The sequence below is a fragment of the Haliotis asinina genome, chromosome 9 (assembly GCF_037392515.1).
Source record: "Haliotis asinina isolate JCU_RB_2024 chromosome 9, JCU_Hal_asi_v2, whole genome shotgun sequence".
NCBI lineage: Eukaryota > Metazoa > Mollusca > Gastropoda > Lepetellida > Haliotidae > Haliotis > Haliotis asinina.
Window position 1 is genome coordinate 37,843,263 of NC_090288.1, and position 19,293 is coordinate 37,862,555.

General features: G+C 36.7%; 1 protein-coding gene across 1 annotated transcript; it reads right to left on the bottom strand.

The window, feature by feature from the left end:
- Positions 1-1,643: 1,643 nt before the first annotated feature.
- LOC137296144 (protein SET-like) lies at positions 1,644-19,165 on the bottom strand. Its single transcript, XM_067827845.1, has 8 exons — positions 18,797-19,165; positions 14,264-14,335; positions 13,842-13,959; positions 12,259-12,428; positions 11,823-11,902; positions 10,757-10,809; positions 8,229-8,300; positions 1,644-8,070 (listed from the first exon to the last, which is right to left on the bottom strand). The coding sequence occupies exons 1-8, from the start codon at positions 19,163-19,165 to the stop codon at positions 7,988-7,990; spliced, it is 1,017 nt and encodes a 338-aa protein (XP_067683946.1). The 3' UTR covers positions 1,644-7,987.
- Positions 19,166-19,293: the final 128 nt, after the last annotated feature.

Consider the following 19,293-nt stretch of genomic DNA (forward strand, 5'->3'; position numbering starts at 1 on the left):
AAGTGACCTTCAGTAAGCCATGTTTGTGTTAGAGATGACTAATTTGATTGAGTGGTCAGGCTCGCTGACTTAGTTGACACACGTCACCATATTCCAGCTGGGATCTATGCTCATGCTGTTGACCACTGGGTTGTATGGTCCAGATTCAGTTGATTACAGACTACCACCATATAGCTGGAATATTGCTGAGTGCGGCAAAAACTCTCAATTTCACATGTCTAAAGAGAAACACAACTTACTGAGTGTGTCTATTCTGACCACAAAAGCAGCCTGGAGACTGCGTATTAGGGATGTCAAGATACATGTTTCATGGATCGATTGGTGTCACTATACCATGCCATGATTCAGTGTGATTCACTTCATTATACCTATTTTCGTTGCATTTTATTTTGCATCTATTAACTGTCCATGATAAGATCAACATTTCTGAGTCTCAGTGATAAAGAGTTCTAATTCCCATCTTTGTGCATGAAAAATGATCATTTTTATCATACAATGGATAGTGTTCTCGGCAGGATAAACGCAACGGATACTTTCTGAGTGTAAAACCTCTTCAGAGTGTAACCTGACATGGTGTCAAGGATTGGTGATCGTGTCTGGATTGACAGCGGTGGTTACGGTACTGATCAGTGCTGTGATCCCAGAAAATTCACACCTGGTTATGATAGATGGAGTAGATTACAAAGTGAAGGTAGAAATCCATTGGTTTGCCAAGATACCAACAACAGTTTCCCGACCTACTGCCAGTGTTGGCATGAGGACAGCATAGGAATCCAGGACTACAATGTAACGACATTTAAGTGAAATTCCTCGCAAGTTTTTTTTTGTTATTTTCAATTGTAAGCTAAGATTTGTTGACAACAGTATACTCTTTAACATAAAAGCTTACTGGGAACTACAGTCAAGTCTCATTAATCCGACCTCCATTTATCCGACAATCAGCTTACTCCAACGCTTTTGTTGGTTACAAATTGAATAAATGTAACTTTGTCTCTTTTATTAAGTCTGACAATTTCATGTGCAATGGACGATGTCGGATTAACGAGACTTGACTGTAGATGACGTAATGCAGTCAAATGAGTGATCAGTAGAAAACTGCGTCACGGAGCTTGTGACGTCACGTTTTACTACGTATAATTGTTTGTCAGAGATATGCAGGCCTATCTCACGAAGTTTAGTTTCATAATCTGTGGCAAATGAAATCCCATTTTTTAAAATTATAAGTAAAAATGACACTGTATGAATAGGAACAAAAACTATGTCTTTAGTTTGCTAAATCTGTTTATTATTGATGCAGGATATGACCCATCCCAAAACACAATCGCGTGATAACCTATGTATAACTCTCAAATTAACCATCCCAAAAGACACTAGCAGTATATATAAGTTTCATAAATTGATATGCATCACTATACCATGTTATGATTCACTAGCAGGATAACCTTTACATAACTCTCAACTGCAACATGTAAACAAGACATAAACATATTTAAACTGATACTCTCAAAACAAAATATTGATACAGTTTTTAATGTATTGATAATTATCTCAAAAAGAAAAAAGCATCAGTGTATCATAGCTTCCCTACTGTGTATCTATATCTCAAACACAACACATCAGGAAATAAATAAAGAACAAAACTGTGACTTTTCCAATTTTTTTACTTCTGAAGACATGACAATGACCAACTAATGAGTATGAGATGTGTACAGGTTTGGTGTAAATTACAAGTTATCACCAAGTAAGTCATTTCATCATGGGAAGCATACAAATTAATACACACTACTTAACAAATGCTTGACTGAGAATATCAGCGCCATATACATTGACTTTCAAATCACATGGTAAAACAGTGATCCCAACATACTGAATCCAGAAATTCCAAAACATGAAAATTTTCAACTTCAAATCAAGACAAGAGAGAGCACTGAATGCACTTGATCACACAGCAAATGTATTCAAAGACAATTAAACATTATGAAGAAAAGCAAAATTTGTGAGACTAAAATCACATTGGAAAAATTATATAACCTTCCACACCGGATTGCAAGTCGTTTCCTTTGGTATAGGCTCTTAATGAAATGTGTGTAAAAATTGTTACAAGCTGGATTATATAACCAAAGTTTTAAATAACAGTCAGATGTTTTTTAACATTTACAATTTTCATTTTTACAATTGGGTTTAGATAATAATACTAAGATTTATGCAAAATGACCATACACGATCACAGTCACAAGTAGAATTACATAGGGTTACCCAACAATATCAATAAATGTGACACCAGAATTCACAAACACTACTCAATAACAAATCCTGTCAATTGGACATTAATCATCTGATATGTGGCCATAGAATATTCTTTTCTCTAAACCCTATACTACTGAACAAATGGTAGGGACTATATGTCAAACACTGGTAAGCTTACTATAAACAAAAATGTTCTCATTATATGCAATTCTTTAAAATGTGATTATTGAATCGTTCTTTCCCAGTAGCAACAAAAGGAAGCATAACTCTTCCTTCATAGTCTGCAAAAATCAGTTCTGAAGTAAGAATCTTTCAAGACGTAACCCCAAATTGATCAATACTGAGTGGCCATGATGGACAACTTCATTTCATGAGTGTAACATTTCCATACAGATTCTTGTAAAGTTGTCGAGCAGAAAAGTGACCCTTTACAAAAATCTGTCTTGAAACATTGCACTCACAAAATAAAAGGTGTCATCCATGAAGTTTGTTCAGTATTGTACAGCCCAACCAATAAATGCTACTCAAAAAAGTCACAATTGATCACATTGAAAGATTAATGACCCAAAGTGAGGATAAACATTTATATCATTTCCCAGATCAAAGATCATGTTTTCCATCATCACAGTTGAGACATAAACAGAGGACCCTCTCAAGGTAAACACTAGCTGCCACAGGAAGTAGGGTACCAGGCTATTGTTGAGCTTCAAACACATGCTACATTTAACACCTGTTTTCTAGGAACAGTCAAACCTGGTTCTGTCAAACTTGTGGGGACATTTAAAAAATTGGAGACAATTGCTGGGTGAGATTCTATTTCCCTTCAAAACTCACTCTTCATTAGTCTCTAATTAAAACATCTCTGAACATTTTACTGCCATTAGGCTTTGCAGTGTGGTGATGTCAGCATTGTGATGTCATCATGTTCAAGACATCATAGCTTTGTCAGGACACTAGAGAGTTGAAAAGTCTGTTGAGGGAAGGTGTGGACCTAATCATTTATTCCAGAATTTTCAAGACGTCAAGGGAATTTGATGTTGAATTTGGGTAACTGGGACCTTTGAAAGATCCAGGAATTTGGCACATCCAGATCTGAGTTAAAAAGATGATAATCATAGGAAGGGTTCAACAGGCTTGAAGATTTTGGAAAACCAGGAACTTGAAACATCCAAGTTCAACAGTACAAGTTTCGACCGTTGCTGTTTGTTAATGAGAGGGATCAGTTTTCTGGGACAACAAGTGTACATCAGACTGCTGTAGACATGATTATAAAGATGATGGAACAATGATCTGTACTGCTACAGACAACAAATGAACGTGAGAAAATCAAGCAAATATTCAGAAAAAGCACCAACAAAAGCCAACAAAAAAATGATTGTGTATAGCAAAATATGTCAAACGTTTCACACACCACAGTTTATATATGCAAATGTCCTTAGGGGGATACACACTGCTCACCATCTGAGAGGGATCCTGGGTTTTTCATGTTACAAAACCATCAGAAAGAAATTGGTATACTAGAATCATATACTGACACTACCCCTGCATTCATTACAATGACAAGGAATACTAATTGTGTGACACCATACCCAAGCATTCACATCCATTCAGGTCCCATGCGTCAAATATCCTTATGAAACGTGGTATAACTGTAAAGGTATAGATGACAAAAATGAAATGTAAACCTTCAACCAGTAACCAAACAGGCCTGCACCAAATATCTTATGATTTTCATATTTCCATTGGAGTAGCTTGGTCATAGTGACATAATGCGGTTTATGAATCACGAAAATTATCTGTAGCATTCCTAGTGGATGTAATTTTTCTACAACTACTCCTATTTGGCTTCATCTATTAAGATATGTGGATTTTGTTTTTGTGTGTCAAGAAACACTGTGATCTAGCTATATATTTTGCTTGCATCTCTATTAAACCACTTCTTGAGTTCATGTGTATGTCCCAGTTTCACACATCTTTGAAAAGGCAGTGAGTTTGTCTCTAAAGACATTTTGAACAGTTTGTCAGTCCTACAGTGGTGAATCTAATGGGGACGAAATATTTTCAGACATGCAGTATCCCATTCCTGAAAAAGCTGCATAACTCTCGGAAGTCTTTGTTCGCGTATGGGTGTTTTACGACACTTTTAGCAATATTTCAGCAATATCACAAAGGGGGACACCAGAAAATAGGCTTCACACATTGACCCCATGTTTGGAATCGATCCCGGGTCTCCGGCGTGACGAGCAAATGCTTTAACCACTAGGCTATCCCACCGCCCTTGTGCAACCATTACATTGTAGATGGGACTCTCGTAAGTCTGTGTCAAGGTATGTGTGTTACGATCACCCTAGTGTAATGATTTTGTTGTGGAGGGGGCTCTTGTAAGTCTGTGTTAAAGTATGGGAATAATGATCACCTTAGTGCTTTATAGAGAGGACAAGGCCACAAATGCAACAGCTTTGGTGCAATTGGATAGCAGGATTTTGTGACTGACACAAATGGCCAGCTTCTGGGTGACTAAGACAATTCATAGGAGAACACAAATAAAGCACAATACTACTAAGTGAACTTCAAGGACTTAGAAAAACTGTAACACTTGCCAATCAACACTTCTTTCAATGATTCAATCATCTGCTTCACAGGTAAATAACTACTGCTTGAAATTTCAAATATCTAGTGAATGTCAATAGAAATTGTTTCCACCAGAGTAGTCATGTGTACAAATACAGCCATCGATAATATGCAATACTTCATGTCTTTAACACAGAAAGTCAAGAAATATAGCAAGCAAAAAAATTTCAAAATATTAAATTTCACCTGCCATGACAATATATGTCAATGCAAATGCATGGATGATGCAATGATGAGTGTCTTACCAGATCACAAACAACTGACTTACGATTATACCATCATCCTCGACATTGAGGACAACTTTCAGTATCCACAAAGTATATTTCAGAAGCCAGCCATGTGTCTTGATGATTGTGGACGGATCAAGTTGCCAAAATGTACTGATCAGTTATTACAATTTCCTACAGCGCACAACAAACCTACAGTGTCATTCACTATATACATATGTAAATGATACGTGACAATGATTTGACAAATACCTAGAAGCGAACCCTTTGCAAAAGCTATCAGAGCTACATGACTCATTTACCGTAACTGATGTATCTAGAATGAGTTAACGTTTATGTCGCTTTTAACAATATTCCAGCAATATCACTGCACTGGACACCAGAAATAGCTCCACACTGTACCCATGTAGAGAATTAACAGCAGTCTTCTTTGTGATATGCAAACGCTTTAACCACTCCACAACTTAAGAAAATTTATACACTTTACGCTCCTGCTGAAACCTCATGGTAAGAGGCCTGGCCATGATCATAATCCAAACAATCTGTATACAATGTCCCAATGTCATAGTTTTCAAATATTGGCAGAACCCCTTTCTCATGACTAGGATTTTAAACACAAAAACTTGTACATTATGATATTGTTCATAATATCACGAAAATATGAATATACAACTCAGAAACTGAGAAAGTGTAATGCCTACTATGACATATTCCATCACAAAAATATTTGAGAATAGCTTGAGACAGTTGCTCTTTTCATTCCTTTGCTTTCAGGGAGATGTAGGCTTGGCATTAAAGACCTCCACAAAAAATACATGTGTCCAAACCAAGGATTATTTTTTTAAGTGAGCATACTTGATTGGTTCACATTTTTTTTAAAAAAAAAAGGTTTACCATGGAGTTACCACAGTACCAATCTGTAATAGTTAAGGACAAGTTTCATAAGTTAATACGATTTAAGCTCCTATGTTGCTTATTAATACATCAGTTATGATAAATACAGGCAATGGTACCTCACGACAGGTAATATTCTGGTAAATTACAATCTTACATTGCTTGCTGAAGTTCAGTTGAACCCCAGTAAACTCTGTAAGAAGATAGATCACAAAATAATGAAACTGCCCAACAATAGTCAAACAAAAACAAACTACTGTAGAGAAAATGTAAGAATTCTTACAAAACAGCAAAACTTGGCTCAACAGTAGCACTAACCACTGACAGATCTAGTGACAACTTCAATATAAGAATGTTAAAAAACTGGTGATATCTATTTGTCATCATTTGGGCCTGTTATTTCCTGCAAGTTTCCAGCTATATCCAAGGGATAAAATTATTACACCTGTAACATCTCAAACAATCTACCCTTGTGGGGAATTGAACCCAGGTCTCTCAGCAAAGAGTCTTAACCACTGGGCTATCCCACAGCCCCTGATGCATTATATAATAATAATATGAGCAAAAGAAAATCCCAGATTCAGATCTAACTTTACCCTGGTCCAAATCAGACATGAGGCCACTCTGTCCATCATTGAATGATTTGTATACGCTACACCTTCAAAGCGATCTTCATAACAATGGCAAATAAATATCACCATGTAACTGTACATGAAATATACAACTATGTAACATGACATGCATGTCACATGAACAGAAGAACATGATACAAGAATAACAATTGTTATGACAAGAGGTAATGACCCACAAGGATGACAAGTCGTGATGTTACCATGATAACATAGTATAAATGGAGAGAAGACTACTGCAAGTTGACCAGGTTCTTTTCCAAGATATAACATGCAGACTACATGATTAATTTTCATTTTGTAACATAAATTACAAAAAAAAAATAAAAAAAAATAAAAATGCCACAAATTAAATAATCTATCAACTGATGAATTAGAATAACCATAAGTCTTCAGGAACAAAATGTCAGATTCATGAACAAATACTTTTGCACAGATCATGACCGTGGAATGAATTCATTTGTGTTTACACAAAGGTCATTATTTTGATAACATCGAAAAAATCCTAAATATATATTAAAGCTCCCATAAATGATTTTGGCAGAAGCAGAAATCTCATGAATTAATTGCCAAAGCATCAAATCATTAACTAATAAACCTGAAACAGGTTGAGTGTCTTTGGCTATCATCTTTAGAATAAGGTACGTCAATACCTTTCTTGTTAACATCATTTTCAAAAATCACCTTTGAAAAAGCAAGAATTTGGGGTAAATTACAGTTAAGACTGCAATATTACTGGTAGATCAACTGTCTTTTTCTGTTCAACAAAGTGATGTTGGCTCTCAAGTCTCTCAACGCTATTTCAATAAAGTGTAGACATAGACCTAGAGACTGACCTCATTACAGAACAAAGCTTAAGGATAAGAAGTTCATGGTCCTGTGTCACAAAGCTATTGCAATGCTACATCTGTCATAACTCTTACACTGTAACAGACTTACGACAGTTGTTGCGCTACGGTACCTTTGGGAAACAGAGCCCAGTTTCACACTGACTAAAGCCATATCAGGAGCAAGATAATGATATGAGCTATCATTTGTCTGTTACATATTCCTTGTAGAGACTTGAGTGGGCAGGGATGAGGCTTGATTTGTGAGACTACCCAACTGGAACAGTGTGGAATTAGGACATCCCCAAGAACGTCTTAGACAAGCTTATTTGGGGAAGCCGCCTTATGACAAAGTGCATCTCTGACCAGAGTAGCAGACGATGGTAATTTGACATTGTGTCACACTGCAAATAATATTGCACTCAAAAGATGTCATCTTCTTGTGATTTCATCCAGTAGTCTTCCCTCACTTCTCTATACACTTGAAAGTGATCTACACAGTATGTACATGTGGTCGTAGACAGCAGTGACATCACTCCCCTTCCTCTCCTGCCTCCACCTCATCGTCATTCACATTGTCTTCATCGTCCTCAGCATCTATCACTTCAACATCAGCTGCAACAAGTAGAAATAATACAATGAGCTCGTAGTAATTCAGTGACCTGTCCTAATATCATTTCAACAGCATCAACAACAATTTAAGCAACTTTCCATTCAAATTATAGAGGTGTATGTTTTGTCAAGGACGTTAAACTTAAACCTACTCAACTTACCTGAATCATCTAATGTGTCACCTTCTTCAATGTCGCCATCTTCTACTGAATACACCTCATCATCTTCTTCATCTACAACATCAACATTCACTGCTTTTTGAAAAACACCGGTCACATGCACTCTCCAAAATTTAATCCATTTTCAACTAAAAATTTCTTTGTTTTCTTTGTATCGTGTGTATTTCTGAATCAGTTTGAAATCAGAAATCAATTTATTTACATTTATTACCTATAGCATTGAATTGTGTGGTTTTGATCAGTGATTTTATTGCATCAGATTTTAGTTTTACTTTACACTGCATCATACAAGCAGGTTTTTCACTGCTAAACGTGAGTGGTAAATGGTTTTGATCATACTTCATTTTCTGACTGAACTCGAAAAACATTCTCTCTATCTCTCATACGCATGCACGCAAGCACATACACACCCTCTCATGGCACATACTATGAATGGGGCACATACATCCAATGAATGGAAAATATGAGGCATATACTTAGATCGAACTAAGATTATGAATAATTAAATATGGTACAAAATATGTCTTCACTGTATCAGAATTTTGCTGTTTCAGTATAATGCACTTGATTGAAGTGAACTAAACACTAAATTTCATGAATATTCACTACAACTATGCCCAGCATAAAGCTTTGCAAGATAGTATTCATATTTTCATATCACTACGGTAAATATTACCTGTAACCTGTCTATGACTAAACTTTACATGAAACTGAACTTAATAAGACATACTGATAAATATTTGTTGTGTAAATAAACAGAATAATTACATAAACATTAATTTAAAAAAAAACAAAACACGGAAAGCCCAATTGAAATAGGTCATTACATTAGAAATGTATATATATAGATTATAATCGAAATTCACAAGTCCTCTGATAATCGATCGTGGACCTGGTTTCCAATTCCTAACACTACACATACACTCATGCTAAAAATGAATGAGTTGTTCTTAAAATGAAAAGAGTATATATAGTCTGGTTCATAATTATTGAGAATTTTTCTTCTTACTTTGAGCTATCCTAACACCTCAACTGATTCACTGATACTTAAAACTAAGTAATGGTATAAGGGAGGTAACTCATCTTGGCCTACTGAGTATAGTACAATTAGAGTTACCTCCCCTGAATTTGTAGCAGACGTCATTTTCCTCAGCACTGTCAACAATGTCTGCTGAAGATAAAAGAAGGTTGATTTTTGAGTTGTGTAATCAAGGAATTGATGATGTAAATACATTGGCAGAGAGAACAGGAACTCCTCTTTCTACTGTGTATAGGATTAGGAAGAATTATAGAGAGGGAAAGGATTTTGGGCACCAGAAAGGAGCATGGAGACCCAGAAAATTGGACTTCTCAGATCGCGTCCGGCTGGGAATTTTAGTGTCTAAAAAGCAAAGGGCAAGCATCTCCAACATCAGGTATGAAATGATAGAAAGGGGATCAACAGTTGTATCAGAATCTACAGTTAGAAGAAATTTGATTGATCTTGGATGGGAGAAAAAGACTGGAATTCCATCTCCTTTCATGAAACAAGAACAGAAAGACAGGCGTGTTGAGTGGTGTTTGGCACATGAAAACTTTGACTGGGAAAATGTGATTTTTACTGATGAAAGCTCAATATGGGTATATCCCAATAATGTGAAAATATGGACAAAGTCTGCGTCAGCACCGTTGTATCGACGACCTAAATACAGCCCAAAGTTTCATGTATGGGGAGGGATATCCTTATTAGGAACGACCCCGCTGTGTGTGTTTGAGGGAAATCTGACAAGTCAACGCTACACTAACATATTAGATAATTTTCTCCTTCCAAGTGCACGTGTGTTTTATGGAAATGACTGGATTTTGCAGCAAGATAATGAACCTAAACACACCGCAAAACATGCCAAGCAGTGGTTTCAGGAGAAAAAAGTGACTGCATTACCATTTCCTGCATATAGTCCTGACTTAAATCCCATTGAGAACATTTGGGGGATGATGAAGGAATGTGTGAATCAAAAGGGGTTGACAAAAATTGAAGACATGAAGAGAGATGTGGTCCGATACTGGGACAGCATAACTCACGAGACACTAACCTCTCTGATAGGAATTATGCCTACCCGTCTTAGACTGTGTCGTGAAGCTCAAGGAGACTTGATAAAATATTAAATTGTTACCTACACAACATGAAAAGGTCAGTTCACTTTCACAATACATTCAATTTTATCTGATTTGTTCTCGTTTAATAATATGAAATGCTTTAGCTATTCTCAATAATTTTGAACCATACTGTATTACCATGAATGGGGCACAGACTAAAAATGAATAGGACATTTCACTTATACACTTTGGTATTGTGGTACTTTCTGGAAACCTAAGAAGCATGTGCATAATCAAGTCAAAACTTGGATTCAGCCCACCCATGGGAGACAACTGTCACAGGCAAAAGTTGCATGTTTGATGACTGGGTCAGTCTTTCCCACCTTGGTCATCTTAAACTTTGGTAGAAAGGAAAGGATTGGGCTACTGCTTACCATCATCTTCGTCCTCAACAACATACACAGACTCCTCAGGATCTTCATCGTCACTGAAAAAAAGAACACATGACTGTAAAACAAAAAAAATACATATATTATCCGTTTACTATCAGTTTACAAATGGGATGCAACAATGTGTTTTCTGTAGCATAATACAATGACAAGAACTGCACTGTGATCCCAGTAATTCATCTAAATATGAATGTGCATCCCTAACTAACCCCATCAAATTTTCAAAAGTTCCAGTATTCCAAGACTTTGGATGTTAGCATGTATTTCTCATTTCAGTTGGTATGAATTTACAACTCTCACCCTCGTCAAGTGAATCTCCATTCTATGATTCCTAAATAGTTGCATTTGAGTTAAATCTCCAAACCACTACTCTCGTAAGTGACAAATAGTCTTTGTAAATGATAGAGATGATGTCATCAATCTGAAATGGAGCTGTGATGTTGACTGTCACAACTGACGATGACAAAATACAGCATGGTCCAAATCCAGGTAATCATGTTGTCACCTATGACATGTACACCTTTGTCAGGTGTGTTAAGTACTTGTGTGACATGCACTGTTCACAATATGCATCTCCAGTTGCGAGATAAACATCATGTGTTGGCCAATTTCCATGTGTTACAGAGTATTTGAAGCAGGGGAATGCATTTGGAACCAACGGCGTGAGTCGGAGGTTTCAAATGAAATATTCCTGTGCTTCAACCAATCAGATTACAGAACACAGTGACTTCTGGTTTATAATACGGGTTACCTTCCACAATCCTGGGTCCTGTCCATCAAAATGATCATAACACTAAGATGATCGAAACTCTCGGACTTTAACATAGGATTATGAGAGTCGTGGACTGTGAACCTGTTGTATAAAGCTATCGCAGCTCTCTGACTATTGAAACTCCCATGGTTCCATATAGACTTTTTAGTGATGCAGGAGCCAGTTGTGTAATATGCTGCTAGGTAAACCACCAACTGTATCTTGAAACAACACAATTCCAAAATAGGGCATAACCACTACTGAACTTATTTATTCATACTGACAGAACAGACAACAAACCTGATGCCATTTTCTTCGACCTCTATATCTGGTGCCAAGTAATACTGAAGGGGGTTTGGCCACATGTCATCTTTAATCACCTGAAATTACACAACAAAATCATATTATGAGATAGGAAAATGGGTCAGATTAACTACCTCCACAACGGTAACATGCTGAGTGAATTTAAAAATGCTTTGAACACTATTCCAGTTATACCATAGTCCTCATTGGTGCAAGTGTCAAGCCATTTTCCACTTCAAAAAAATCTAACTTGATAATTTGGCAAAGCTGGGATTTGAACCCATGAACAAAAGGGCAATAACTCTAGGCAACAAATCATGGTGCCTCAGAATGAGTGACACCTTGCATGAACAGATTCTCACTGTATAATTCCCGATAATAACTGTGACAATCCACATCAGCTGCAACAAGTGGTGACGTCCACATGACCTACCTCTGCAATGTCATCTGCTGATGGGTCAGTGTTGTCAAGGAACCACGAGAAGAAGTTTCTTGCCATGCCCAGCTTCCTCTTGCGACCATTCTGTTCACTTTGTTGGAGCTTCTTTGTCAAATCCATCCCTTCCTTCCATTCGATACTTGTGGACTTGGATGCAGGATCACCTAAGCAACATAACTCAGTATTTAGATGATAAAGGAACACATTTATTTTCCTGTTGAGGGGTTAGCAACATAACTCAGTATTTAGATGATAAAGGAACACATTTTCCTGTAGAGGGGTTAGCAACATAACTCAGTATTTAGATGACAAAGAACAAATTTTCCTGTAAAAAGGTTATAAATAGCCTCATCAGTGGAATAGCCAATTTCTGTTCTAGGTGCTGGTGCTGGTGCTGGTGCTGGTATTTTTTCCCTTGACCCCAGAGACCATGTCACTTCAGCTCCATTTGCTGAACACATCAGCATCCTTAGAGTAACAATCATGATTAGGAAGAAAATATATTTGGGTTTATATTTTAAATTTGGTTCATTCATGTGTTTCTTGTTTATACACAGGAATGGAGTTTGTCGAGTATAGTTATCGTAGATGCACACATCCAGATATTTATGTGCAAGCATGCATGTATGTACCTGGATGGACAGGTGTATGTGTGTACAATGTGTGCATGGCTGCTTGAGAGGATGGATGGGTGTGTGTATGATTTTAAAGGTATGTATTCATACTGGTATGTTTGGTGGTGTAAATGTGTGTGTGTGTGCGCGGTTGTATGGATGGTTGTGTTGATACATGTGTATGTACATGCATATGCATGCATGTACCGAAATATGTGTGTGGATGCTGTGTGTGAGGTTGGCTGTGTGTGTGAGGATGGTTGGGTGTATGTGTATGTATGTGAATATATAATGGTCTGGGATTTTACAGGAGTGTAGGTGTAGGTATTAATAATGGTATATCTGGTGCACTCGGTGCGTGCGTGTGGATTGTGTGTATGGATATATATGGTGGTATGCATGGCTGTTGGTATGGTTATATCATGTGTGGATCCATTTTATGATGTATATGGTATTTATAGGCCAGTAAATTGTTTATGGCTGTATGTGTCATTATATTTTATTACTGATACAATTAGCATTTGTTAAAGTCTCTACAGTGTCCCCCAGGTCAATGCTGGCAGTATGCTGTACTATGAGTGGGTTATTGGTCAATACTTTTTCAATGTTGACACAATAAACACACCTTTAGAGCTCTATAAAGCACATGTGTAATCTAAACGAATTCCTTAAAGTAGTTTTTGAGGAGAAGTGAATAACACACACACACACTTTATTCCCTATTACACTATCATCATAGAGTCAGAGAGAAATTTTGCAAAATGTACACGAGTTCAAATGTGAGATGCACACCATTCAAATCTCAAGAAAGCCTATGAATAGGCCATTTATTCCATAAAGTAGTTTTTGAGGAGAAGTGGACAGAATACATTCCTCCCTGTTTCATGCAGACGGAAACAGAGGGTAACCCTATATGCCCCCAGACATATTATGGCGGGGGAATAACAAACGGTAAATACTCACCTGAAGTAGCCAGATGAAACTCTTTGCACAGTAATTCATTTGTGAAGTATGGATTCTGTGAGAAACTGAACTTGATCTTGTACCCTGACTTTATGTCGTCAAACTCTTCTACCTCTACCTAACAAGTAAATCAGGACTATGATGATACACAAGTAATCATTGCTACTAGCATGAAGAAAATTAACTGTAGAGAAGAAAGGTATTCATCCCCAATTACAAACTTTCCGAAAGTTAATTTCAAATCGCAAATATATCTGCAATATCTGTATTAAAGGCATTATTGCTGAGCATTCTCAAAACACAACATCCAAGATCAAGTTTATTTACCTGGTGATGGCGACTGACATATAATTCATTAGTTAAAATGGCCCCCTTTCAATTGTCTCTGCAGACTATTATATGCATTAACTCAATCAACATACCTTTTTCAGATAGTGTAGACATTCCTCCTCCTCTTGGTCTAGGACAGCTGAGATTTGTGGGTGATTTACAAACTTACCATTAAGGAAGGAAACAAAACAACTAATAATCAACATAATTAATTCAAGTAACACAGCTCAAGTAGTAATGCATTACAGGTACAATTGTCTAAGCAAAAATGTTCAAGAAATAACATTCTAAGATGCTTCTGTGAAAGATCAAAGGCGCCGACAATACTTCATCAGATGATTATGTGCACTTTTTGCGTTATGTCACAATGTGTTGACGTCGATGCGCCATTCCAGTCTGCCCCCTCGTAAACGAACTTTTCTGCATTACATCACAATGTAACCGACGTCATGATGGATGTTAGTTGCCATCGCCTCGTACAAACTCCCACAGTAACCTGCTTCGTCGCATCCTGTTTCTTGGTTTGTAGTTGGATCACACAGCTAACATCACCGGTGGAAACATTATGTTTATGTTTTCCGAATGATAAAATGTTTCAAAGTTCAACTCAAAATTTTACAGAGACACGGTAATGTTTGCAATGTTTACATTCCCACAATGCAATCGTGGAATGTCGCATGACTAGTCAGCTTCAACTGAATGTACTGATCTAAACTTTCGTTGGTAGTAGAAATGAGATGGTCATTTTGCCTTGTATTGTTTAAGAGACACAGATGTAATTAAAATGATCTAGAGAAGATATTTAACCCGAACATAAACCTTCACCAAACTGTTTATCGTTTGTTTTTCTAGTAATGTTTGTCTTAACGTAGGGGGCTGACACGTCAAAAGAACAGCGCATCAGTTAGCCCTGTGCAAGGATTCTTAAGTTAGGTCACAGACACTGTTGTTTGTTTTCTGCCATAGATTAATCAAAATTAGGCTTAGAAAATATTAAATGCAGCATCTTAGAAAAGAAATACAGTTCCTTCTACCACCATGTATAGTGTAATGAAGCACACTTTCGCCTTGAACTATTATATCGTTAAAGCACTATACATGGTGGTAGAACAAACTGTATTTCTTAATTACCAGGGGTTCAGGTTTTTTTAAAAGTCACCTGCCACAGGGCAAGCGACTTCAAGTGAGTGACTTGTTCTGACTAACAATTCCACTTGCCCTGATTTTATGACACAATGTTCGATGATAATGTTTACCGGACTATTTATTGAAAAGTAATAAATTTCAAGAATGATAACTACTTGATTATTGTTGTGACATTTAATAGCTACATCATGAGCCGACGTGAAAGTTTATCTGCAGTTTGAAACCATACATGGAAATTATCTAGTAGTCCATGGACAAGTAAGATGCCATTATTTCACTGTCCGAAATGAAAACTGACTTGCCCTGGGCCTCAGGCTATCTGATTTTTTAACCCCTAATTACAGTGTTGAGAGTTAAGAAATCGTTAGTGTGATGTACATTTGGACTTCTCCAATTATCAGATTACTTCAGCTAATAAAACTACCACAAAGTTATATATTTATCCTGTGATGTCCTCTGGAACTGATTGTTGCCCATTGCTCCATTAGTACCTAAACTCGGACGTTGCTCAATCATCTGCTTGTCTAGTAATCAATCTTTGACTGCAGCTGACAATGACCGTGTCATTTGTGATACAACATTTGTCTTTGTGAGTGAGTGAGTGAGTGAGCTGTTTCACCATTTTTATAATTCACTTATATTCCAGTTCTATGGCAGCAGTCTAAAAGTAACCGAGTCTGGACCAGACAATTCAGTGATCAACAGCATGAGCACTGATCTGCATGATCTGGAAATGATGACATGTGTCAACCAAGCCAGTAAGTTTAACCCGATCAAGCATAGTCACCTTTTGTGGCAAGCACTGGTTGCTGAAGACCTATTCTACCCAGTATCTTCACTGGGCCTTTTCGTCATTGGGTGACAAATTACTTCCTCTATGACAAACACTGATGTTGAACACATACATTCCAACTACTTCGATGACATACACTACTGTTATGTAAACATACTTTCCCAGCTACCTGACCAGTCTAGAGGCGGTCATGTGACCATGAACAGAATAGTATATTGACTCCAACCCAAGTGCAACCAAAAGTCAAATTGACTTCAGAGCACTATGAGTTCAAACTATGAGGTCATTCTATTGTTCACATGTCACAGTACTGTAGCAATAACTGATTGGTAGTGAAAACAAAATTACTTTTCTTCACTAAATGGACGCTTTGGTTTCTAGAAGATCTTTTTTTGGTAAATACATAATAAAACAATTACACTTACAGACTGGTGAGTTCGGTCAATACCTGTTTTCATGAACATGCAAGTTCACAGACCTCATCACCAGTCTACAACTGCAGTTCTTTCAGTTTGTCATTATTTGTTGCATGGCAGTTCTCCACAAGTGGTGTAAATCTGGATTTAGAGACTAGTGGTGGTCCAATTAATTGAAATAATGCAGTGATTGAATGACCATGTTTTCTTGAAAACTAACAATTCTGGAACACATGTTTGCAATAACAATATAATTCCAAAAGCTGGTTTTGTCTTAGTCATTATATTTACATTTACATACAAGTTCATGAGACTCCTGGAAATCTATGTTCCTAACATACTTGTCTTCCTTAAAGATGTGAAACTCACAAATGCATTTTGTGCAATTTGATTTAGATTTGCTTTACTTAGGACTTTCATGGACTGGCAGTAGGGAAATATGATTCAGGGACTGAGACGCTTAACTAGTGGTAGGAATCACAAACTAAATCAACCAGTGATTATTGAGAACATATACATTTTCAGTGTAAGACCAGAACAATTTTATTTCTTGTTTTACAGATTTTTTTCCTTGGGAAACCTAAAGGCATGAAGGAATAATCACCAATCACCAGTCATAGTAATATTCCTTCTAAATACTAAAAGCATTATACTCTTGTCAATTTATGAAGTGTATATGGGGCAACAGTCAATCTTTTCAGCTTGTAAGTTTACATTTGGGGGCCAATAAAAACATTAGGACTTTATGTTTTGAACAGGGAAAAATAATGGTCTTTCTTTCTTATTCTTGAAAAAACAAATATGACAGGCGAACAGGCGGATAAAACAAGAAATAAAATTGATCTTGCCAAATCACAAATTCTAATGGGTTCGCCCCACATTTTTCTAATTTATACTGTCATGCAACAGATGTAACATTTATTCATAGACAGGTAACAGTAATATTTAACATATAGATGAATATGAAAGTATGAATACAATGCGCATGTGCATGTTTGTTCTTGAATATTTGTCAGATTTAATGGCTACTTTATTTTATTCAATTGAGTCAAACTAAAACAATACAATTCTAACTAACGGAAAATATGTTTGCTACAATCGACAATTATTTTCAATCCTTCTTTCAGTCGATTTTCCATCACTGTAACACCACATCTCTATCTCACCAAGATAAAAATATTTTGAGACTCCTGATATCAAAGCTATAATGTGTATTTTAGGGCCTTAGTATGTAGATAATAGGATCAACAGAACAGTGGCAGATACAATCAGTGTCTTTCACTGTGAAACACTTCAGATCCTAATACATGTAGATCACACTATAGTTACCTATATTCTAATATACTGCAACACAATTCATTTGCCAATACATAGCGCTAACAAATAGCATGTTTCAGCAAGAGAATTAACTTTGCTGTAAATTGCAACACATGTATCTGAATTGGGAGTCCCCTTGCAGTATATTATGAGGTGAAATGCAAGATTGTGGTCGACTTTAATATGTTTGAATTTGGGAATTAACAACCCCATGCAAGTAATTATCTAACCCAAATTTGTTACTTGACCAAATGACATGTGAAGTATGATATTTGATTTCAGGGGATAATTACATGGGTTGTAAGATGACCAATCTCCAATAGAAAAGTCCATTTCAGAAACTTGACATGTAGACATTACACAAGGTAATCAGTGTCCAAGTTTTGAATACCTTCTTGTAAGCAGTGTATTTTTTTCAATACAGTCATGATACATCGAAAGGCATGGAAAGATATAGAAAAACATTAACAATGATTGGCCACTTCAAACACTTAGTTGATAACTCTCAACACAAAAGAAACAGTCATGTTCAATTGCTGAGAATAACTTAAATATAAACATTATAAACAAATTTTAGTAGCTAGCAAATATAACAATAATTCATATATTCCTTTCATGAAACAATAAATAAAATCATAAAATACACCCATATCAACAATAAACAATAGTGGCAACAAAGGACACAATAGTTGTCTCCCCTGACAGGAAACTGAGAACCAAGCTCATGTTTCTAAAAACTAGTTTCCTGAAATTAATAACGATCAGAAGACATAAACAACATGCAATCTTTAAGAAAGGATCAACTGTATAATATATTTGTAAATTTATACAAACAAATTATCACTGTCCACATCGCTAGGGTTCACACGAGTGTTCCCTACCGCGAAAACAGGAGACACGAAAAGTTTTGGTTATCTTCAAACTTAACATCAAGCCTTCACACAAAAGGATACGGCAGTCACCCAGAAATTTGGGATTTCCTCAATTAATCCATTTCGTCGATCAAAGTGTGGTTTTCTTAATTTGTTGTACTTTTGTTCCACCTGCAAAATTTCCTCGCTTGCTTTTTCGTTTAGAGCATCAATTTCATTCTGGCACGAGTCGATGTCTTCCAGTGTCTTTTGCATCTGTGATTCTGCATCTAAATCGCCGCTATCAGCTCCATTCGCCTCACCTTCCGGCGTAGAGAGCTTCTGGACTTTCGTCGCTGTCGCTGATTCTGTTGACATTTCTAGTGCACTCTGATGATCAATGTACACAAGCGTGAATGCAAAACTGCACGTTTGAAAAGTCTGCGATGGTTTAATAGAGTCAAAGCGCATGCGCGGCAAAAGTCCCTAACTAGCTGGAGGAAGACCCGTTTTCATTGGCTAGATTTCGCAATTCTCATGACGTAATGAAAATATCAGCAAATGAAAATGCTTCTCACAGAAATTTACGGCTGGCTGAA